Source organism: Cricetulus griseus, chromosome X, assembly GCF_003668045.3.
Source record: "Cricetulus griseus strain 17A/GY chromosome X, alternate assembly CriGri-PICRH-1.0, whole genome shotgun sequence".
NCBI lineage: Eukaryota > Metazoa > Chordata > Mammalia > Rodentia > Cricetidae > Cricetulus > Cricetulus griseus.
Genome location: NC_048604.1, coordinates 20,452,455 through 20,478,183, shown reverse-complemented (window position 1 = coordinate 20,478,183; position 25,729 = coordinate 20,452,455). Strand labels below are relative to the sequence as shown.

The window sequence follows — 25,729 nt, the reverse complement described above, 5'->3', positions numbered from 1 at the left end:
TCTCTAGGCTTACTATAAAAGTAACTCAAACAATCCATTTATATAACTGGAAAGGGGATGTGTCATGGAAGTTTGCACCAACTAAGATACATTTTCATGGAAATGAAGGGCTGTGCTTGAGCCAATAGTGGCACTAGCAATTAGGCGAATGTGGAACCATGGTTATCCTAATCACAGAAGTCCCTCATTCAAATTAATGAATGTGTTTATACCACTCACAGGCCTTCTGCTGGGCATCTATGGAAAGTGTGCCTCTTCCTTCTTGGGTGGAAAACAGTCTACTGTAGGCTGTTTAAAACAGGCATGGTAGGGATATTCCTCTCTGGACCAGAGTTGTTCTTAAGTAGCAAGCATCTATGGTTGTCATGTAGTTTCTTCAAGGTGTCCATGAATTGTATGAAGCAGCTAGTGTTGATATGAGGGTAGTTTGTCTGGCTGCTCTGTTGGCAGTTCTTTGCTCAAAGGAGCCATGGCACCAGACAGCTGTCAATTTGAGGAACAAATTATTCCACCCCAATACCTTAACTTTGTAAAGGAAATAAACATGAAAGGAGTGCTCCCAATACAGATTTATCATAATGTCAGCAACACTTTAACATCATTCAACAATACTCTGACAGTGCTTAAGTCCTATCTCCATTCCCTAAAGGGAAGCGGTCTCTCTAATTTGTCTTACATTCAGTCTACATTTTTGTGTCAGCTCTTGGGCCAAGCATTGCTGAAATGAATAAGGCAAAATCATACTCTAGTTTGGAAACAACCATGCAAACAGAAAACTATCATTAATTATTATCATTACCACGGTTCTTTATGTTTTCGGCACCATGTTAAGCATTTTCTACACTCCCACTCCAAAGAGACAAGGAAAGTATCCAGTCTGGTTGTTGTGGGGGCATGATAGGTTAATAGAGTTATTTATTTTTAAAGGACAAAACTAGCAAGGCATCAAACACTTGAATTAAATTGACACTGAATTGTTTCAGATTATTGTAATCATGTTTGGGAGCCTACAAGGCAACTTTTGTTACTGCTCTATTGCTCTGTTCAAGAGCCTATTGGTATAAAGGAGGGCGGCTGACACTCTTAGGACTAGGCTTAGTAGTTGATATTTTCTGACCCCAGTCCTGACTCCCTCGTCTCTATACAAATTCTTTGGAAGATTTCACAGGTAGCCAATAGGAAGAAAGAATTAAATTTCTAAGGGCAGCCTAGCTAAATTGAAAGATGATTCTGACTAATTATTAGACCTCTTAGAAGTACACTTTCCCCAAAGTTTTGCTTAATGTATACAAAATTCCAGCAGCACCTACCATACATTTGTAGATCACTGGACATCTATTTCAGCCAATGAAGTAGGATAATGCGATGCTAACAGTGAGGGACAAAAAAAACAAAACTCTCTCTCTCTCTCTCTCTCTCTCTCTCTCTCTCTCTCTCTCTCTCTCTCTCTCTCTCTCCCTGTGTGTGTGTGTGTGTGTGTGTGTGTGTGTGCAATTGTACACATGTGTGCAGGCATACCAGGGTGCATGTAATAAAGTCAGAGAACAACTTTGTGGAGTCAAGTCTCTCCTTCCACTTGTACATGGGCTCTAAGTATTGAACTCAGATTACTAGGATTATGTGCCTTTACTCACTGTCTTAGTTAGGGTTTCTAATGCTATGAAGAGACACTATGAGCATGACAACTCTTATAAAGGAAAGTATTTAATTGGGGTTGGCTTACAGTTTCAGAGTTTAGTCCATTATTGTCATGGCAGGAAGCATGGCAGCATGCAGGCAGACATGGTGCTGGAGAAGGAGTTGAGATTTCTACATCTTGGTCCACAGGTAGCAGAAGGAAATAGCATAGAAGGGCATAGCATTCGCATATATGAGACTCTCCTCAAAGCCTGCCCCTACAGTGATGCACTTCCTCCAACAAGGCCACACCTACTTCAACAAGGGCACACCTCCCAAAAGTGCCACTCACTAAGGGCCAATCATTCAAATACATGAGTCTACGGTGGCCATACTTATCCAAATCACCACACTCACTGAGCAATCTGTCCATTCCTGCATCTTAGCTTTGGTCCCACATACCCTGTTATGGAACTTCATTCTTGCAGTTCAAGGTTTTATAAACATCTACCCTTCCAGCCATCTTCCCTCTAGGCCTTCCAATTAATTTACACTGTGGGCTTCCTTTCTAGAAATTTTGATGGTTTATAAATTGTGCTTTCAACTCTCAATCAGGGATGTTGTGCACACCTTTTGAGAATTAATGAGAACATTTCCTACTCTATCCACAGTTCTTAAATTTCTGGACTTTAGGGATGAATAAAAATTATATATATATAATACATATGCTTAAGATTGCTAACTTATGAATTTACCAAGAAAAGACATGTGGGAAAAATAACAGAGAATCTAAGTGATATGTGATTAACGTAGTTCATAAGGGATAGAAGATTTTAAAACCCCAAATTTAAGAAATCAATACTCTCAGAATAAAGAACATTCTTTTCAGTCAATCAAATTCAGCTTCACAGAACCCATTATATTTTTCATTTTTATATTTTGCAGCAGACTAGTGAAAGTAATATTCACTAGTCTGGGGTTATGCACCAGTTCTCTGAGACCACTCAAGCATTTCACTTATTATGAACCCCTACATATGAAACTCTCTGTGAAAGAATTCTTTTGGAAATAGAATATCACAAACCCACAAAATTGAGGACCATGAAATCTTTCTCTTTGGGCTGGGGAAATGGTTCCGTGAGTAAAGTACTTCTTTGAGGGCCTGAGTTTGGGCCTCCAGCACCCATGTAAAAGCTGAGCATGATACGGTGATATATTATTAACCCCAGTGTGGGGTAAAATGAGGCAGACACAGTAGATCCCAGGGGCTTGTGGGCAAGCCAGCCTAGACAAAATGGCCAATTCCAGGCTCAACTGGAGACCCTGTCTCAGGGAATACGGCATAAAACAATAGAGCAGGACACTGATGTTTTCCTCTGGCTTCTGTATAGCACAAAGGCCTGTGTATCCCTATAAATGTGCACCCTAGTTTTCATACACCACAAAGACACACACATGCACACATATACACAGAAATGTTTCCCTTTCCTCAAGGACTGGAATATTTGTGTATTTTATCTTTATAGCCGATTAGGTCCCCCATTCCTTTTTTAAAATTATGGTTGCTAGGGCAGTTTTTTTCCTCAACTTTAGAGTCAGTGCAGTCCTAGGAATTACATATATATACATATCTCTGTGTGTGTGTGTGTGTGTGTGTGTGTGTGTGTGTGTGTGTGTGTGTGTGTGTGTGTGTGTATTTTCCTGGGTGATGATTCACTTTATGCATAGCAGAGTTATTTTTCTGACACAGTAATCTGTTTTTTATGAGCTAGGTCAACATCTTTGGGGAATGAGGTGATCTACTAAGTAGTTCACTACTGTCTCTATGCCATCTTTTCTTGCTTACTTTCCAATTATGGACACGGTTAACTCTGTCCAGACCCTTCGTTAGTTTTCAATCCCCAACATGCTCTTAGTTAACTCTGATGCAAATGCCACCTCTTCTGTGAACCTTCCCTGATCACCACTGTTTATCTAGCACTCTGGCTAAAATAACTCTGACTCTTTCTACATTGTACTACAATACTGTTTATTTTCTTGCCCCGACCAATGGAGTCTGAGCTGAAGGCAAGGATTGAATCTTTTGGATCTCCACTTAGACTGAGCTCAGTATCTGAATTAATAAATGAATGTTGAAGTGAAAGAACAAACTAATAAAACAGAAGGGACATTTTGAGCCGTTTTCAATCCAGGCAACTTATATCTGCAAACACATTTTTTTGGGGGAGAAAATGTGATTCTGTAAATATATTGGAGCCAATTTCAGAGCAGGGATCTTTGTGTTTATCTGCTTTCTCTCTAGGACTCCTAATAAATAGTAAATATTGCTTGTATGAGTGAATAAATAAATAAACAGTATCACTCAGATCTTTCCTAATAGTTTCCAATGGGGAGTCTTTGGAAAGATTTTCTTCTCATGATTGATTGTGCATTTATGTATTTCAGTGATCTTTTTCCTTTTTCTTTCTGGGTTTTCAAGACAGCGTTTCTCTGTGTAGCCCTTACTATCCTGGAACTCACTCTATAGAGCAGGTTGGCCTCAAACTCACAGAGATCCACCTGCCTCAGCCTCTCAAGTGCTCCACCACAACCCGGTAAGACCATGATCTTTATTTTAAAGTTTCTGAAGCTCTTGGTCTTTGGGTACTCCCTTCCTCCCTCCCTCCCTGCCTTCTTTTCTCCATCCCTCCTTTTCTTTTTCTTTTTCTTTGTTTTTTTTTTTTTTTTTTTTTTTTTGAGATAGGGTTCCTCTGTGTAGCCTTGGATGTCGTGGAACTCACTCTGTAGACCAGGCTGGCCTCAAACTCTCAGAGATTCACCTGCCTCTGACTTCCATGTACTGGCATTAAAGGCGTGTGCCATCACTGTCTAGTGATCTTTCCGTATTTTTCTGAAGGTTCTAAATAGTTTAAAACATTTCTATATCAAAATGGCTCCACAGCATTTATCTACACATATTGTGATGTTAAATGACTATCTGTTTTCATGGAGCAGTACTTGGGACATATGTCCAGGCTTCAGTTTTGGTGGTTGCCTCAATACTCAATCTCTACCGTGCCATCCACTGTTTTGTTCCCTATGCCCTAGTTAATCTTGATATTGTAATTGGCTCCCAAGACAATCAAAATGTGATTTTTTTCTGAGAAAAATCATGACAGTACATGGATCATATAGCTTACATTTCTTGTGAAAGTTCAGGACCTCTTTACTTATATAGGCAAATAAACTATACATTTTAAATATTTTCCATTATATTGTATAGAATCTCAGTCATATCTAACACAAATGATGACCTCTTGCTTTTCCCTGATCTCCCTGCCAGTTACTGGGTAAGTTTGGGAACACATATGGCCTTTTGGAGATTAACTACACATCTCCAGGTGTAAATATACTTCATGAGGTATCTTAAGGTTACTTTTACTGGAAGGATTATGGGTTTGTTTTGGAGTGTTATTAATTCTATTTGGTATACTGTTATATGTATCATTAACTCTTGGTAAAGTAATCTTTGCCAGGATCGCACCCTGTTTGTCATTGAAAGCATTCTGGTGAAGATGTAAACAATAATACAAATCTAAGTCCAGACTTTCTTCAGGATCTGGAAGAAATGGGACCAGTCATGAGACATGCAACCCATTCTTCTTTCTGTTTATGTTATAGTTAACCTGGAAAGTTCAAGGACAGCTGTCTTCTTTAGAATGACAATACCCATGGTAGGGCTTGATCTTGCTCTGGAAATAAGATCCATGAGCTCACATGTGGTGATATATTGTTTATGATCTATTAAAGCTTGCCTGGAGATCAGAATGCAAAGCTAGCCACAGCTGTAGAGGCCAAGCACTGGTGGTACACACCTTTAATCCCAAGACTCAAGAGACAGAGGCAGATGGATCTCTGTGAGTTCAAGGCGAGCCAGGGCTACATGAGAGTGAAACCGTCTAAAAGAGTAACACAGCTCACGCTTTTAATCCCAGCACTAGAGAGGTATATGAGACAGGAGCAGGGTCTCAGAGCTGGCAGTCTTGGGCAATTAGTCTCCAGTCATGTTGAGGATAGGATTGCCCCAGGCTTGGTAGAGGTGAGAGGTCTCTGGTGGCTTGCCTGTTTTGCTTCTCTGATTTTCAGCTTGAACCTCAACATCTGTCTCTGGGTTTTTATTATTCATTCTATATCCACATTGTCCATTCTTTCTTGTACTGAGTCCTTGACGTGAAGACACCATAATGAGAGCTTTTTTTCCTACTTCCATACTTCAGAGATCATTATGAAGCTGCTAAGGGTATTTGAATTAAGATGGAAATACTAGACAGGGGCAAATAATATTCTGTGAGGAAATTTTCAGTTGGCTCATCCTTGGTTTTATCTGGGATGACTGGATTAGAACATTGTTCTTTCACCAGAAGCTATGGCATTTCTGGTTGCCCCTTTCATGGGACAATAAACAGTCTTTTTGGAGTACTGTGTTATAACAAACACTGTTTCAGATAACAGGTGTAAGAGATGATCCTGGCTGGTCATCACTGTAAATTAATTTTAGTGAATAGCAGCTGCACAAAACAGAATGGCAGATGAAAGGCAGCTCCACTCCAAACCTGAGATGGCCTACTTCTGCTGCCTACTTGAAGAATATAATTATGCCAGTCATTGTCTTCAATGACAAGTATGTGTCCATCAATACCATCCCTGACAGGAGGGATCTGAACTCTCAGGGGGATGTCAAGAAAGCTTATATATCATCAGATTTTTGTCTATGACAAAGTGTATTCTATTGCCATAGACAGCCCAGATGAGACAGGCCAAAGAACAGTCTACTGTCTCAGCAGGAAAATGCCCGAGAGGCAGAAAAATAGCTGAATTACTAAACCATCAATAAGGGCACTTTGGAGAATAGCTCCATGAGGCTCATTTTTAGTTACTATACAATAGTTGCAAAAATATAGTGGTTTTCATTATAACATTTCCATACATGTGTGTAAGTACAGTGATTGTATTTGAACACTTTTACCACATTGCCTATCCTTTTCCCCTCTCACTGGTCCCCTTTCTAGAGGGTTGGGTGAAAATTATAGATGTTAACTAGTAACTATTCAGTGAAAGAAACAGTGCAGACCAAGAGGGAGGATCAACAATGTAGTTGCAGCCCAAGACTGAAGAGGCCAGAAGACTCCTAGAGAGTAAGTGCTAAGAGCCCATCTTAAAAGGCTGAAGTGGTGGCACTCTGACGTGCCTGGAAACAGCATGGGATATACTCACTCAGGAAGAGTGCATTTGCCCCTGCTAGCTGGATTTTTATTTGTCTACTTTTGCTTCATTTGGCCTCCAGCCCATTGGATGGTACTGCCCATGTTCATTATGGGTCTTTCCTCCTCAGTAGCTCTCCTACATGTCAATCATTTTTGTGAAAACCCCCACATATCCAGTGGTGTGCGTTGCTAATCTCTTAGATATCTTTCAATCCAACCCGTGTTGGGAGTCTGGCTTAACTGATCTTGTGAAGGTCTTGGGCATTCAGTCAGAGCTTCAGTGAGTTCATGTGTGCCATTGCTCTGTCATTTATAGTAAACATGTGGACATCCACTACCTTTGGCTCTTACAGTCTTCCTGCCCTTCCTGCCACAATGATCCCTGCCTTGGGCAGAGTATGAGATTGAAATCCCATTTAGAGCTGAGCACCTCATGGTCTTCTATTCTCTGCACACTAATCAGTTGTGGATCTCTGTGTTATTGGCTATTATTATAAAAAGAAGCTTCTCTGCTGAGGAATAAGGGATGCACTAACCTATGAATAGAAGGTAAGAACACAGGGTAGTTTAATACTATGCCCATTAAGCACACTAATAGTTTTATGCTCTCATTTAGGGCCCATGACTTAGCCAGTCAACAGTGCAAGGCATGAGTTCAGTCTTGTAGAGTAGGCTTTAAATCCAAACAGAAAGAGGCTGGTTACCCTTATAACATAACTATTTACCAGTGGGCATATTTTGCCAGGCCATTCATTATTGTAGTTTGTAGAGTTCATAATGGGGTAAGATTATTGAGTATTTTTCTTCCCTTGTAGCATAAATAGAACCTCCTGGTGCTATGAAAGTTATCAAGTATTGATGAAGCTTCTGGGTTGGTGTCCATTTCTCATTTACATATCTTTCTTTTTTTCTGGATCGACCTCTTCTGTACTTGTTTCCCAGTGTTTAACATGACAGCACCTCTTAATTTATTGCTAATATTGTCATCAATTCCATTTTAATCCATAAAGATTTAAAATTCAGACTGGAATGGTGAAACTGAAGAAGGATCTAATTACATGAACAAATGGCACAGCAAAGTGATGTCTTTGTGATCAATGTGATCATGCCTGTGAATTACTTGGGCAACTTGTGAGAATGCAGTTTCTGTTAGAGTAGGTCTGGGATGGGGCCTCATATTTTTGGAATCAAAACAATTCTAGGACTATACAAAACACACTGTCAGCAGCAAACATCTAGCTTGATTAGGTCTTGTGCATGTTTGTAGGGCCACAATTAAATAAATCTAAGGAGATTAATGTCTATGCTGTTTAAAAGGCCACCCCAGGCTCCCTGAAATGGCATGAATTAGCTCTTACTAGCCAGGAAGTCACTTTTGTGTCTACATGAACCCCTTTATATATTGTGATGTTTTTCTTCTGATTTTATCTTTTAGTAAACATTTAAAAACATTCATTTACTGATGTGTGTGTGCGTGTATGCACATGTGTGTGCACATATGCTATGGTACACACATGAAAGTGAAGAGAACAACTTGCAAGAGAAGGGTCTCTCCTTCCACCATGTGGATTCTGGGAATCAAGGTCAAACTTTGTCCCACACTCTGGGACAAAGTGCCTTTCACCTTCTGAGCTATTTTCCTGCCCTTGACTTCATATTTAGTGGAGATGGAGCTAGTCCATCATGGCAATTCTTGTACACACGCATGCTCACATTTATGTGTGTGTATACATATGTAAAAAGTGTTAGTCAATGTCAAAATTATTTTGCAGCCAATGTTCCTACACCTTCCTACTTCCCCTCTAAGAATATAGGGTTCACGATATGTTTATTTCTCTTTCTATGCAGATGTTTATTTGTGTTCTGTAAGAAGTCTATAAAATTAGACAAGCTTTGTTATAAGGTATCAAAATTCTGTTGCCTTTTATTTCATTACATGTTTAGTGACTCGATCCTGCATCAGATATAATCCTAGATATACACAAAGTGCCATAATACTGGCCATCTAGCCTATAAAGCTCATATTAAGAAATTGCTCACTCTAGGCAGAATCTAGAAAATCTCAAATTCAAAGTAAGTTGTGTCATACCATTATATTCATGACCACATGGTCAATAAAAAGAAGTACTTGTGATGGAAGTGATGTAATTAAAAATAACATACCAGGTAAAATCGGTTGTCCGGCAATTCCCAGTGGAGCCATTCCAAGATTATTCATTGCTGTGGCCCATGCAGTTGGATCAGACACAGGCAGCGTCATTGCAGTGGAATCCACGTTCAGAGTTCTAGTATTATCAGCTGAAAAGAAATGACAGGAAATCATTTGCTGTGTTGAGATTCCAGTACCTAGTTAAGTTATTAGAGTAAGCGCTGGCAAGCACTTTACAAAAATGGTCAATGGACAGGGGGTGGATAAGGTCTCAATGCAACGCTAGTTTTCTTACAAGGATTGAAACAATACAGCTCCAAGTGGCAGGAAGTCATGAAATTTGAAAGCAATTTAGCAGATGGCATTCTAATGTATTTCTTTTCTACCCTTTCCCCCACTTCTACCCATCACAAATGTACACATCAAAGGAGATTAAAATACTTCAGAAGTTCTCTTATCCTTTGGCTAGTAGCATGCTATTACTTCAGCAGATTCCATGCAAACTGCTCAGGAGTACCAACCAAGAAAATAACACCATCCAAAGGCTACTGTAGCTGGCAATAAAATATGAAAATTATACTTCTCATGAAATTTTAGGTTCTTGCAGTAGTTCAACTGAAAGGGCCGAGCATATCAGCAGCTAATGGAATATTCTGGAGCTTAGGGGAAACCCAGTAAAAGAGCAGATAGTACATATGGCCCCCATCCCCAAAGACTGCACAGTCCAGTTGAAGAGACAGATGATGATGATAATGACAATTACTGTTAGTACTACTACCACCTTAGCCTGCCGCTACCACTAATTATTGTGTGCTTGCCATATGGCAACTAAAGCAGCTGGCATGCGTCATTGTCATTTAACTTTCAGGACAAATCTATGAGGGGGGAGGATTTATATCTGCATTTAACAAATGAGAGGTTTCTAAAGGTTATCTCTATTACCCAAGGTTGTACAGAATACACACATTTTAGTCCCTATGGTTTACTATCTCTAATTAAAATTTTAAGAACCAACAAAATACTTGAGTGGTATAGACTAGATTACTGAAGTTTAAGGAATAAAGAGAATCTGTGGCCCGAGTAGGTAGAAATTCCTTCATAGAGAATGGATGCTGAAAGTATAGGGCAGAATTGGATAGAGTATATTTTGAGTGATAGGTGGTTATTAGCTAATAAAGAAAAGGAAGGGACACCCCAGAAAAAAAGGATGACATAAGCAAAGACACTGAAGTGGGTTATACATGTGCTGAGTGAACAGTCGGGTGAGATAGAGTCAATAAGTTATCTGAGCACAAAAGTGTTTTCATTGGGGAATTTTCTCCCTGAGTGCTGATATCCTCCAGGTAAAAGACAATCACACAGCCTTTCTACTACATCCCAATACGAACATCTGCCAATTAGACCCCCCGAAGGCAACCCTGTTCTAAGAGGAGCTTATTAATGTCCATCATGTCCTTCCAAGCTGGCAACATCAGGGATGGTCCTTGGCTGTGTTATTTATACTTGTGCTATTTTAGTCCCGGTGAGAACAAGCAAATGTCCAAAGACATTAGTTTTGAAATTCCAGTTTTTGTCATTGTTCTGTGTTGAATTTGCCTTCACTCCAACAACGCCCATACACATGCAGATAGGAAGGAAGGGCCAGAGAGAAGGAAAGAACCAGAAATATTCCACATTACAATCTGAGCTGCTGACTGCCCCACCTGAAGGAACTCCAGTCCTCAAACCCATTTTCAGGGCTGTCTCATGAAGGCATAGCTTAAGGCTAAACATAGCTCCTCTATAAATATTAGTAAGAAAACAAACATGTGTCATCCACTGTCCATTGGGTCCAGAGTTTACAGAAGCAATAAATAGGTCCTGCTGGATTTCCAGTTTCCAGGTAGCAAGTGTTTAGGGAATCTCTGACTGTAAAATATCTCCCAGGGAATACAGGTAGTTTCACCAGAACTAGGTACCAGAGTCAAAATGCTTTTTTTTTTTTTTTGCCTCTTTCCTTTATCCTCAGCATGGGTTATGTATTTCTGTGAAAAAGAAAAACAAACAACCCAGGAACTCTTCTCAACATGGGATTTTGAAATCAAATAATGGAATTTACAACATATCAGCCTCCCCAAAGTCTGGACAAATTTGGGGGCCAGGGTGAGACAGATAATGCTTTAAATTGCCAGTTTTTTGCCTTTTTAAAATTTAAATTAGAAACCAGCTTCTTTTACATGTCAATACCAGTTCCTTCTCCCTCCCCTCCTCCACTGCCCGCCACCAATCCCCCCTCTGCTCCCCAGGGAAGGTGAGACTAAATTGCCACTTTTAAAGGACAATGCAGTATTTTTATTTTCAAAATGTCTGTTAATCAAAGTGCCTGTTAAGATGTTCAAAAGTCCAGATGCTGGTTAGGCTTGTTTATTAGTATAGATAAGGACCCTGTGTAACTAGTAGCATTATTTTACCACAATGACTGCCAGTCCTGTATTCCCAAATGTGTTTTAAATGTTCTCATCTCTCTTGCTTCTTGTAATACCTATCTCCTCCTGTCAAATCTTACTTATTTTCCAAGGGTTATCTTAAATACTACACCCCAGGAAACTGGAATTAATTATTTCTTCCTATATGTTCTCATTACATTTTATCTTGCCTGTGATTTTTATGTGTTTGCTTATTTTTAGAATCCTCCTTCTCAAACCCAGTTTTTGATGTGTCTTGCTATATAGGTTCTATGCTAGTGACGAGGAATATAGAAATGAGCAAAGCCTGTTTGTTGGAAGAGCCTGCAATATAGTGGGGGACACAGATACACAAGCCCTGGCTTGTTTGGAGCTGACAGAGATCTATCTGCTTCTGCCTTCTAAGTGCTAGGGTTAAAGAGATGCGGTACTGCATCCAGTGTAGGCGTCCTTTTAAGCTTCTAATTCATCATTCCATGTGTGGTATAAACTAGCAATTCATGATATACTTGAATAAATGCCTAACAGAAATTAAATCTTATTGACATTGGTACATAGGCAATGCATGCAATGGTATTCATTGATTGCTATATCCATGTTCAGAATGATAAAATTAACATAGAGATGCCACTATTGCTAAGCCAACTCTCAATAGCAACTAAATATATGTAGGAGTTTGCTTAGAGTTACAAGCAGAGACAGGTCTATCCAACTATTAATTCAGTCTGATCTTATTGCCTATAATGATGCGCCTGTATCAGCAAATCATTTATGTAAGCAAGATTGCAAAAGTTTTCATTCTAAGACAAATTTTAGGTGATCTTTTGCTTCCCAGTGGTCCAGATTAATGATTCACATTAACAAAGTGTGCAATGCTAAATATATCTGCAGAATTATCATTAAGTGGTGGAAAAGTTGAGCCTTAGTCTAATTCTCTTTCAAGCCTAATTTTTAGCAATTTCTTGAAGTATCTCATCAAACTAGGATGTTGCTCTGTTTCCTCTGACTCCTATAATTCACTAGCAGCAGCCAGGAATACTCAGAAAGGGCTGGAGAGATGGATCAGTGGATAAGAATGCTCAGTGTGCAATTATGATGACCAAAGTTCAGATTCCAGCACACACATAGTGAGTATTCCAAATATATCTATAACTAGAGTTCTGAAATGGATGGAAAGGAAGGGTCACTGGTGTTTGCTGAATTTCAGCCTAACTAAGATAACATGAGCCCCAATTCCATGGAAAGACCCTGCCTCAAAACAACATAGAATGAGTGACAGAAGAGGACATACAGGGCCTCTTCTTCTGGCCTCTATGCACGTGCCTAGGCATATACACTTACATACATATGTGCAATATTTTCATATGTACACACACACACACATACACACACACAAATACATATTCTTCAAAAAGAAAAGAAAGGTATACTTCACATCACAGAGGAGGACATTGCTCTGTTTCCCCTGACTCCTATAATCAATTAGGAGCAGCCAAGAATACTCAGAAGGGGCTGGAGAAAAGGCAAAATGCTGGTGATACATGACGCTCTTCAAAATACCTTCCCTAGTTCTCCCAATTTGCTGTGTGACAACTCCTCAAGAGACCAGAAGTTATCGAGTAGTTATCCATAAGTGCCTTGGAGGTAACTGGATTGAATATATGACACTTTGGAGTAAGAGTGCATAAGCACCAAAGGAATGAAAGCTGTCAAAGTGATTATCCTCTTGAACTTGATGTCACTCCATAACTACCAAGTCTGTGCCTGTTTATAAACCACTGATTACCCAAATCTGTAAAAGTAATTTGAAAATGAAGATTACACTTTCTAACATACTGGAGTTCATGACTATAAATGTTTCTCTTTTTTTCTTTTGAGATAAGTACATGTTGGTACCATCTCTCCAAGTACAATCTAATTTTTTTTTCATTTTTTGCATTTTTGAGCAGTGTTTCTCCACCTAACAGCTCTGGCTGTCCTGGAATTCACTGTGTGAACGAGGCTGGCCTCAAACTTTGCCTCTTCCACCTGAGTGCTGGAATTAAAGGTGTGTGCCATCATCACCCAGTCCAACTATATTCTTCATTCAGATAAAAACTCTCCTTTAATAGTTTTGAATTCTTTTTTGAAAATAATAGTATTTGTTTATTTTGTGCTTGTGTGTGGACAAGCATGTGCTATGCATTCATGGAAGTCAGAGGATGACTTGTGGGAGCTGGTCAGGGAACATAAATCTCATTTACTTTTGTTACTTCTACTAATAAATCTACTTTTAAACAAGAGAACTCTATAAACATACAATGTGGGGATTATGTGCTTTGTCTATTTAACAGATCTGAAGCTATCCAAAATCTCTTTACACTGTGTGATTCTGGACTGTGGACTTAACTGTGTAGTCATTTCTGCACAAGGAAGATAGTACAAAATAGAGAAGACCCCAGACCTCTGAACCATACCAGTACTTACAAAAATGGTCAATGACACTTTGATCATGCTTGCTATGTGCCAGGCATTGTTCTGGCATTTTATGTATATTAATTTAAAACTTAAAGCAACTCTATGAAACAACCTCTCATTATCCCATTGTATTGATGAATTAACAGGAACAGAGGCCAGACAGTAAGCTTTCTGTGGAGTCAGAATACAAATTTACACAGTCTGGCTCCATGATTTCTTGGCAATGGAAGCTTGACAATGTTTGGAGTAATTTTTGTTTGTACCCTTTGGGGTCAGGAAGTTGCTACTGAGATCTGCCTAGTGAGTGTGTAGAGGCCAGGGAAGCTGATAACCATCTTTTGTCCTATAGGACAGTCTTCTAGAGTTTAAGAATTATCTGGCTTCAAATGTCTATAATACCAAGTTTAAATGAGTTTTCTTTATGGCATCAATTTTGTGTGTTCCTTAAAAATCTCTCTCTCTCTCTCTCTCTCTCTCTCTCTCTCTCTCTCTCTCTCTCTCTCTCTCTCCATCCATCCACTTCCTTGAGGTAGATGTGCCAGACTCACAGATGAATGCCACTGCATCTAGCACCTTGGCGTGAGTTCCAGGGATTGAACTTGGGTCATTATCAAACTTGGGTCACTATGCTTCCTTGTGGTTACTACTTTTACCCAGTGAGCCATCCTCATAGTTCACAATTTTGTGGATTCTTAATGAAGAGTGGTTGATACTCCTGGTTTCTTGGTGATCCTGAATCATCTATCACTTGCACAGTCAATCCCACATCCATAGTTCTTGCCCTACTCTCTCATGATACTATGCAGTAAATACTAAGACTAACCTGGTTGGACTCCCAGGAATCTATTAACACTTTTGTCCATTTCTATGCTTCACATCAAAGAAATCATTCCTGTGGTGGTGGGGGGCCGGCATTATGGATGGTTGACAGGGTGTTGTTTAGGGAGTGGTACTGGAAATAGTATTAGGAACCCCACTACAATGAAAGGAAGCAAGAGAAAATTTAGAAAATGTGTGCATAGAACACAGAAGAAACTTCCATTCTGGGCACATCACATAGAACCTTGTACACAATAGGCACACAAAAATATTTCCTTTGATAGATTATATTGTAAGGATAGGATTGTGTGTCCCAGAACTGAATAACATTATGCGTTCAGTTCTTTGGCTAATGGAAAGGAAACAGCAGAATAAATCATGTTTTCAGATTGCATTAAGCCTAAGGCTCAAGGTTTTATCTTCTGCTTGGTATTTATTGCTCATGAAGCAATTTATTGTGCTCTGCAAGTGTTATTTTGAGTCCTTGTTCATTTTCCTTGAAAATTAACTATCCATCATTGTTTGTGAACAATACACTGAAGCCCCAGGTATCCACTCTCCTGTTGCAGATGTCGCTGGCAGTGACGCCACAGCTTGCATCATGGTTATGCAGGCTGAAAGAGCTGACAATAAATTCTGTAAGACAAAACTGAGACAGCAAAGACAGATGACGTTATTAGACAAGCAGGGGCTTTGCCTCCTTGTGAGTGTTATCTAGGATGGATCGAAGAGCCACCCAAGAGAACGAGGATGTCACAATTTATTCTTACTGGAAAGGGAAAGGAAGGGAAGGGGAAGGGAATGAGAGGAAGGCAGGGGGATGGGGAAGGAAACAGGAGGGGAGAAAAGGGTCCTTTTTTTCTGGTTTTTCGAGACAGGGTTTCTCTGTGTATCTTTGGAGTTTATCCTGGCACTCGCTCTGGAGACCAGGCTGGCCTCCAATTCACAGAGATCCTCCTGCCTTTGCCTCCCGAATGCTGGGATTAAAGGTGTGTGCCACCAACACCCGGCTGAGAAAAAAGGTCTTAATGTTAGTGTATATATTAAGTAACCATTATCACATGGACTGTAAGTATAGCAGGATGGAGTGGGAGATAGCTTAACCCTTTAGACATACAGATGAGAGAGAACCTTGGGGCATAAGGTACTTTCACAAACTAAACAGCATCCCAGTGATTCACCATTCTTCTTTACAAGCAGGATAGTCCTAGAGACAGTACTGGAACATTTATGAGGACATTACAGATTTTAAACTAGTTCTATTAGACCTGCACAGAATAAAGCCAGCCAAAATTCCAGCATAAATGGGGCAAGAGCTCAGAAGTCCTACCCACAGTTAAGGGGATACTGATGGTTTCTTGGGGAGGGTCAGTTTTCTTCAGGGATGCAGCCCCCGATAGATTGTTCACATGCTAGTGAATAGTCCTACATCCATGCACATTCTGGCAACACTAACTGGACTTAGTGGGTTATGAAAAAAGAGTGCATGTGGTTGGGAGCTAGAAGTGGTGGGGGATGTTGAAGGAGGTAGAAAGAAGGGAATGGGGGTGGGCTTGAGCAAAACATATTGAATATTTGTATGCAAGTGCTCTGGTAACAGTTATAGTGAGAGCGGGGTAGTGATAGCAAGAAAGAAGGTCACAGGTTTTGGCCCAGGCCCAATCAGGAATTCATAGCTTATATCCTGTATTTATGAAGGCAAGATGATACAGGGGAAGTAATAGACCTTGAAGCCAGACAGATACAAACATCTAACCATAGTTCTAGTGTGAATTACTTGTGTGACTTGACAGTTCTACAAACTTTTCATCAATTTATTCACCTATAGCTGAAGATACTGATAATCTTTCACGTACTAAGGTGATGGCAATCATTCAGTCACTTGTCGTCCCCCCCTTCCCGCCTCCCGCAGTTGTCAAATGTGTATATGGTTTGTATGTCTGTATGTGCATGGTTGGCCTGATTATGGGTAAATGTGTATGCATATGTATATTTGTGTGCATGCATGTGGATGCCCTCTATGGCTTTCTGACCATATTTATTGAGACAGGGTCTCTCAGTTAAACCTAGAACTCACTGATATGACTGTTCTTGCTAGGCAGCTTGCCCTGATTCCATATCTGATGTTGGAATTATAGGTGGGCCACAGTGCCCACCATACCCACACAGAAATTATATGGGTTCTGAGGGTCTGGATTCTGGTACTCACGTTTATGCAGAAAGTGTATTAACCACTGAGCAATCCCCCAGCCCCAATGATAATTATTTTGATTTCAAATATTGACTAAATGGTAACTATGCAAAAACAGTTTTATATTTAGTGGTGTTTTCAAGTAGAAACGTTGATATTTTTTAAAGAGATGCATTTCAGGCCCTGAGCATACTCATTATATGTTATCCTCAATGAGCAAATGATGCAGGTAATATTTATCAATTATGTCAACTTTACAGATAAGAAAAAGAAACACAAATAAATTAGGAATTGCCTAGCTCACCACAGATACATGTAAGTCTGGAGTTAGAATTCCAATTGGGAAAGTATGGTTCCAGAGCACACACTTTTAAACACTGCGCTTTATACTATCACTAAGAATGCTGAGTCCAATGTTTGAAACAGATCAAGCACGCCATCTTGTTTTGCATTTAATTCCCTTTCCCTTTTATTGTTGACAAACAAATCATCAGATGCCCTGTGGGAGTGTCTTCTTACACACTTTTGAGTTAGAAGCAGAGGTTTCCCTTGTTTAGGATGCATTTGAAGACTTCCAAGTATATTGCTTGTTACTTGAAGGTTATTTAGTGAGTGTGAGCCAGGAAACTAAGTTGAGGATGGGTCCAGGGGACCTGAAAACTCATCAAGCTCCATTGTAGGATCTTTAGAAGGCTTTTTTCAGCCAACAAGTGGAGAACTACAGCCTTCTGGGATTTTATGGACTATAGTAGTCAATACCCGATAACCACTTGGCTTTTTAACTTTCTTAGGTCAACTGAACTATTATCATCTTGGGCTAGGTAGAGCTAAATGGTTTACTGCAGCCCTCTAGTTTTAGAATAGCATCATCATATTTATTCAATATAACTACACTTACTATTTAAATAAAGAAATCCAAAATGAATAAATGTGCTTCAAAAAAGGCTACTTATGCTAGTTCCTTCAACAGCTTCTCTAGTTTCTTTTAAGCTACCCATTTCAAAGCCCAGTTTTGAAACAGACATGCTAAAATTATTATAGGGCTCTCACTTCTTGTAGTTACTGGTTTTTAATCAGAAGTCTCCATATTTAACAAATTGACTAAATGCACTTCCGATACTGAGCATATTCATTGTGTTAATGGTAGAGCTAGCTGTCAGTGGTGTTGGCTAGAGTTGGGGTAAAAGAAACAAGGAAAAATAGTAGCATAAAGTGAGTAACCAACCTCTTAAAGCTCTATGGTCCACCTTTCTAAAAGGCAGGTTGCATAAAAGGTTAGTTGGCAACCCACTGCTATGCCACTGAAAGTTTGGCAAGCTCTCTTGAAAGAAAGACTAGTCTGGTAGTTAATTTACAAAATGCTTCATTTTACTCCTCTTTCTGAAATCTGTCTGACATGTTCCAGTCAACTTCTTGCCATAGGAGACAGAGTATAGCAAAGATAAACATAGCCTGAACGCCATCTGTAATTAAGAATGCTAGTCTGCACTCTGCTCTGCCATGTACTCACTGTGCATTAATGACATCTGTGTTTGTCAAAGTGCCTTCCAACCATGTAATTCTGTTCACTTAGAGTGGGGGATAAATGGGCAGATTTCTAGGGTCCACTGCTGAGATTTTCATCTGGGTGGTGAAAGAGAATCTGTGTGGACAAAGTAGCTTGCTACAAATTTGAGAAACACAGAGCTTCAGTTTCTTACTCGAATAATGAGACTGATATCATCCCTTTCATGGTGCTGTGTTAAAAATAACATGGTTGGTTAATATGTGTTGGCCATACCTGAATCTATGCGTCAATAATAAAAGTAGAGTTGTGAACAAATGGAGTCATTTTCTATTCTTCAGCTGGTTGGTCTCTGAAACTACACTATTGACTTGCTGGGCAAGGCCACTAACCACAGGGGCATGGTCTGGGTCAGGGAGGTGGGACCCTGGCCATGATAACTATAAACAAGTCAAGTGTTAAATCCTAGTGATAATGGGAACTTTGGCTTGAGAACTAGCTGCCTCAGCAGGGTCATTCTCAACTATTAAGGGCAATGCTATATATACACAAACAGCCATGGGAGGCAGTGACTAATGGTAGGATTTGTGTTGGGCCAGCAGCTCTGGCTCCTTCTGAACTTCTTTTTCCCTATTACCTCCATGAACAGCAGAACAGAATTTCTAAACTTTGACAAATAATCTGAAAACATTAGCCTTTACTATACAGATTAATCACTCCCATCACCTTTCATATTTCAAAATAGCCCATTTTGTTCTTCTGAAAACTACTACCTTTTCATCAGCTCCCAGCATGCAATCGGCCAGAGCAACTAGATAACTCGTAACCCTATATTGTTTGGAGGATCTCCTGACACCCCTGACCAATTACTCAAGGAGAAATATCCATACCTGGCTCAAATCTATTTTCCTTTGGTACTATTCCAGATTTTGATAGTAAGACACTATTGCTGGGGACATCACATAATTTGGTCACAGGACATGTGAAAATCAAGCTGAAACTGATTGGGAAGCATCTTCCCTACTGGCCAGTTTTCACAGTACCATAAGGTGCTATGTAAGCTGCTGTAGGAGACATAAAATGACCTGCTTAGTGAGGTATGCTCAAGGGTTCAATAGTGGCATGGATGTTACAGAGAAACTAACTGCTTTCTAATTGGATTTAAGGACCTCTTTACATAAGGAGACACGTCTGGTACTATAAATCCGGACAACAATCCACAGTTAGGGAACTCGTAGGTCCCAGGAATAAACCTATTGCTATTATTTTGTTAAATGGACTTAGTATCAAACTGACTTCTACATAAGTATCTCTATATTTATAGGTTAGTTTAGCTCCTGGACTTTCTTTGTACATCAGAATGATCAAATTGCAGAAAGTAAGTCTCTGTGGAAGGATCAGCCACAAATGAGACATCTATATCATACCTCTTTTCCAAGGCTTAGACACCATTATAGAAAAGGGGAAAGATTATAAGAGACAGAGTTCAGGGAGAACTGGAGTGAAATAATGTCTTCAGGATAAGATAGGAAAACTGTACTCATAGCAGCTGTGGTTGCCTGCCTAAAACAGGTACAAAGTCAAGCCAGTCAACATCACAATAGGGACAGGGGAAGGTCCCAAGAGCCATCATCTCTACCTGTGGAGTTACTCATAGTTTATAGATTCTAGGGGAGACAGAGTCAGTTTTCTTTAGGTTGATTTATGATCCAGTGGATGGCCCCAAACTCAAGCCTCTAGATACGGGAAGTACAAATTGTACACAGTGGTCTGTATATAAAAAAGAGGATATGAAATCAGCAAATGATATGGGATTGAGGGGTGGATCTGGGAAATTAGGAGGAGTATTAAGGGGGTGAATATGTTTGAAATACTTTGTATATGTATGCATGAAATTATAGAAGAATTAATTTTTAAAGTATAAGAGAACTCTTAACCCTTAATACAGTATGACTCTGATAGAAGAAAATGGAGGCTATAACAGCAGTTAAGATCAGTCTTTGGATTACAACTGAATTCTAATCCTGGCCCACTACCAATTAGCTGTGTAATACTTGGGAAGAGAATTAAAGTCTCTGCACTTTATGTCTAAAATGAGGATGATAGTGGTGCTTGTCTCATAGAATGGTAGTGACAATTAAAGGAGAAGATATATGAAAAGGTCTACTGTAGTATTTAGCTCAACAAGATGGTTGTAGAATATGAGTAATTACTAATGAAGTAACAATTGTGAGCTTTGCCTCTGCTGTCTTATGAATAATGTGTTTCAGAGGTGAGGAGAGGAGAATATTTTGATTCCTTCATAGAGAAGAGACATAAAGGTACCAGATATCAATAATACCAGGGAATATAGTTACAACAACAACATCAACAAAAGAACAGGATAGCTTCTCTTTAACGTTGTCTTTATACCAAGAACACTGCCCAGAAGAACAAGACTGACTTACATTTTCTCATCCAATTGATGCATTTCATTTTACATATTTAAATTATTATTATAACTATAATCAATAATAACTACTTACCTGAGTATATTATTATTGCGTGTGACAGGCCTAGAGGTGCACAAGTATGGATATCAGAGTATAACTTTGTGGAGTTACACTCCACTTTTTGGGTTTCTTTCATTTGGGTTCTAGGGATGAAACTCAGCAAGTGCTTTATATGCTGAGCCTCCCCAGTAGTCCCAATTGATGCATTTTAGAAAAGTACTGCTTGTCCAGTGTTACCCTTCTACTCCAGTTTATACCCTCAACCTCACCAGAACAATTTACAAAGATCACTTGCTTTTTATGCTTCAAGAAATATGGGTGGCATTTGTATCCACACTTTCTTTTCTGATCCCTCCATCTGTGTTGAGAGAAAGGTGGAAGTACTCACTGTCACATCTAAATTATCCATGACAATTCATGGAAGGTTACTGGCAAGGACTGCTCTTTATTTCCAACTTTCTAACAAAACCAAGGGAGGTTAAGGGCACATCGGTGACCTCTGTGACAGCTGGGCAGAGGATGTCCATTGTATCAGTCTACTCTAGGAACCATTTGTATGCAAGTAAATTTTGTTGTCAGTTTATGATTCCGAGACAGCATTACTAATTCTTTCTTTCCTGGAAGCTTTCTTATATATGTCATATTTTACCCATTAGTTCCACAGCTCTTCTGAGTATTTTAATGCAGAAAAGTAGTCCAAATGGGAAAAGATGTGTTATTAACATTCTTTCCTTTTTATGCATTTCTGTGTTAAACTAAAATTTCTTTGTGAGTGAATCTCTAGGCCACTAGTGACATCATTTTTAATCTCTCTCTCTCTCTCTCTCTCTCTCTCTCTCTCTCTCTCTCTCTCTCTCTCTCTCTCTCTCTGTGTGTGTGTGTGTGTGTGTGTGTGTGTTTGTGTGTTTAATGGCATTAATGTGGAGGACACATAAGGTATTAAAAAATACAAGGCATCTAATTTGGCAATGATCTCCCCAGCAATCCTTATAGGGACTGGTAGAGTAAATTTGATTCTAAGATGATAACAAACAGTGAATTTCCTGTAAAAAATGAATTGGAAAGAAAATCAGCCTGGGAGTATTTGCTTATCCACTTATTTCCACATGGAGAAAAGCTGTATTTCCTCACAGCCTACGCTTACATGTTGTCTAGATTGGCCAGAGAGAAACCAACCTAGAATGAAAATAAATACATAAGCCCACCTATTTACTGCTACAGGTTCAAGACCAAAGAAAGCCATAAGTCTTTTTTTTTTTTCAACAGGGTTTCTCTGTATTGTTTTGGAGGCTTTCCTGGAACTAGCTTTGTAGGCCAAGCTGGCTTTGAACTCACAGAGATCCATCCACCCGCCTCTGCCTCCCAAGTGCTGGGATTAAAGGCATGCACCACCAATGCCCCGCTAGGCCATAAGTCTTTAGGTAACAACATATTAATCCTGGGTTACAGGTAAGGCATTCAACTTCAAATCCCCAAAGAACCATGCAACTGTTCTTATCTCAAAGAAGCAGGAAACTCATTGTGGGAAAGAAGTTTAAGTGAGAGGCCATGTAAATACTCAGAGCTTACAGCACTATTCTGGGCAAGCATACCTTCCATACATATCAGTGCTTCTGAGAATCTGACTGACTGCTATGTTACCAGAGACTCTGCCAGAGTAAACTAGCCAAGGTTTTTTTTTTTTTTTATCAACATGCATCGCATTTTTAAGAGCAGTAAAGCTATTCCTGTATATCAAATCCTATTTTTCTACTGACTCACATTGCGCTTTTCTGTGTTTTATTATCTATTCTTTGGTATGTGAATATAATTACTAAGATCACACCCACTTCCACTGTCTCCTCCACATCCTTCCAGGATCTCCTGGATAGCCTCCTCCTAACTTCAGATTTTCTTTTTCTTTCTTAAAAAAACAAAACAAGATAAAACCCGCTGAATACAATTGGTGCTGACTTCTATCTTTTAATTAAAGACTGAGATACAAAGAAAATTTAGAAGAGACATATAAAAACTATAAAAAATGTAGTGAAAACTGTATCCAACATGCAGTTTAAAAAAAAAAAGACTAGGGCTGGGTGGTGGTGGTGCACACCTTTAATCCCAGCACTTGGGAGGCAGAGGCAGGCAGATCTTTGTGAGTTTGAGACCAGCCTGGTCTACAAGAGCTAGTTCCAGGACAGCCTCCAAAACCACAGAGAAACCCTGTCTCGAAAAACAAAAACAAAACAAACAAAAGACTAGGATTTTGTGTTAATCATTCCTTGCTTATCTTCACAGTTGTACTAGGTATCTCGAATGTATCACTTCAGACATATTTGATCTTAATTTCTAAAGGATTCTTTAGTTGTAAAAGCTTACTTCTTCTCTTAGGGTTTCTATTGCTTTGAATAAAGACCATGACCAAAAGCAAGTTGGGGAGGAAGGGGTTTATTTCAGCTTACAGGTGTACATCACAGGTCCATTATCGGAGGAAGTTAGGGCATGCTCTAGCAAAAGCCATGGAGGAGCATGGTCTTTAAGGCTTGCTCAGCCTGCTTACTTATAGCACCCAGGACTGCAGGCTCGTGTGGCACTGCCTATAGTGAGCTGGGCCCTCCCACATCAATCATCAACCAAGAAAACACACACACGCTTGTCCACAGGCCAATTTAATGGGAGAATTTCTCAATTGGGGTTCCCTCTCCCCAAATGACTGGCCTTTGTTAAACTGACATAAAACTAGTAAGCACAGTTACTCTGCTCTCACTCTCTGCCTGCTTCTGCACTCTCCAACCTTCCTTTCTCAGCTAGATCAGTGGTTTGTGATCTAGGAATAAATGTGAGTGCCAATGATATCATTTAGCAGTAAATCCACATGTGAAGGCACTAATTCCCTAGTAATGTGGCTACTTTCTGTTTGCTGTTAAAGTGAATCCCTGCAGGGCCAGAATTCGTTTACCTGGAATTTCAGGTTAGAATTATGGGATTACCCAGATTTTGGGATGTAGAGGTAGCAGTGGGCTGGATTGCATGATGACAAGGCAGTGTATCTTGCTTACCATGAGTACCTCAGAGGTCTGGAGTCAGAAGGCGATGCTGTTTACTAGTTATGTAACCTCGAGCAAGTCACTTAGTGTCTGTGTCTCTGGGCCTGGGATGTTTTCACCATAAAAGCACGGACAACAATTGATAACAATCTTACAGGGTTGTTGAGATAGTTGAGCAAGAGTTGTCAACTGTAAACAGATTTGGAAAGCTGTAAAATACTGTGGGAATGTTGGTGGTCAGTTGTGTTGCTGATGGCCTATTTTCAATTCTATTAAAGTAAAGGTACAAGGCTATACAGGAACTTTATGAGCACAGTTTTAGTCTGTTAATTTTCATGGAATTTCTAGCAAAACTGGCACAACAAGTGCAAAATTGAAATTTCTGCTCTAGTTCTATGTTCCTGGTCTGTGTGGAAATTTTCCATCTTCATTCTTCCTACACTTCCTGCTATACCTGCTCAGTCTGTGTGTATGAAAGTTGTATTGGCTCTGGTTTTCATAAGTACTAGAACAAATGGTAATTGCACATTACAAGTATGTAATCATTTCTCATAGGACAGTGCTGCTATCTCAAATAGAAATGAATGTAAGATGTGTTAATCACTCATCCTTTTGTGCCTAAGGAACCTTCTGCAACTCCTAACTTTTGCCAGTGTGATAGGAACATAGCCATTTGTGTAGCATTTCCAATTTGTTTTAAAAGAGAGGTGTCTCCTGGAAGATCTGTGAGAAAGAGAGCCAGCAGTGGTAAGCTTCTGCAAAGGATATAATCAAAATCTGAAAATGGGCAGAAATACAAGAGACACTCCATAAAACTGCTGGCAATTATTTCTTTGAACAGACATATGTTCCAAACAATTCCCCACAGCTGCCTTAGGTGTTGAAGGAAGAGAGAGATTCAGACAACTGAGAGGAATTATTGATCATATTTTTTTAACATGGAGCTAGGCTATCTGCTTTGGTGCCCAGAGTGGGTTAGAGAGGATGACCACTGGTCATGTACCCACACTTGTTTCCCAGCCCTAGGGCCAGACAGCTACATGCCCATCTGCTGCTGCTGCAGCAGTAAAAAAAAAGACAGGGTTTAAGCAAATAGGACAGGCTATTTGACCTCAGAAGTTGTTAGTCTCTTGCCCTCCCGCCTAACAGCTGACGCCTGGAACAAATAGGCCAGCCTCACATGGCCCACAAAGGAGCCAGCATTGGGGTTCCAGCTGAGGGACAGCTGCAGTTATGGCAACAAATGCTCAGGAATGAGTTAACACCAGTCAAAGGGGTTAATGAGACAGGCAGGGGCTTTTACACAAATGCATAGGGAAAGAAGTGCAATGTAGCCAGAATGAGGTCCATTAATAAAGCCCAGTGATAAGATCTACCACCATGCTTAAATTGGACTTTGCTACTTAACTGCTTTTCTAAATCCTTCCTCTGGGTTCTAGCTGTTCATTGAGAAATAAAGCTCTAAAAGGGGGAAATAAAAACAATATTTTAGCATGCAACATAAAAGGAGAAAATAGGATAAGCAAAGGGTAAATATTGGATTTCCAAACAATGAAAGAAAGAGAAACAAAAGACACACATACAACTCTGTTCAGAATATGTTCACAAGCTTGGCATTGCTAACAATCACCACACGAGAATAAATCCCTCCTCTCCATGTGTAGCCCATGCTGCATTATTATGATGCATTAGATTCAATTTGAGTACTAACAATAATGGGTGGTCGAGTAGCTAAACATGGCCCCCAATTACCACTGAGTGCCCTGTCCTTTTGTGTCTACAAAACA

General features: G+C 39.7%; 1 protein-coding gene across 11 annotated transcripts in view; it reads right to left on the bottom strand.

Moving 5' to 3' along the window:
- Enox2 (ecto-NOX disulfide-thiol exchanger 2) overlaps window positions 1–25,729 on the bottom strand; it is a 260,352-nt gene that overhangs the window by 60,912 nt on the left and 173,711 nt on the right. For all 11 annotated transcript variants that reach the window (XM_035450053.1, XM_027433459.2, XM_035450051.1 and 8 more), the window contains one exon: window positions 9,024–9,158. In XM_035450053.1, coding sequence (XP_035305944.1) covers window positions 9,024–9,158 — 135 coding nt within the window. The remainder of the gene's footprint in view (window positions 1–9,023; window positions 9,159–25,729) is intronic.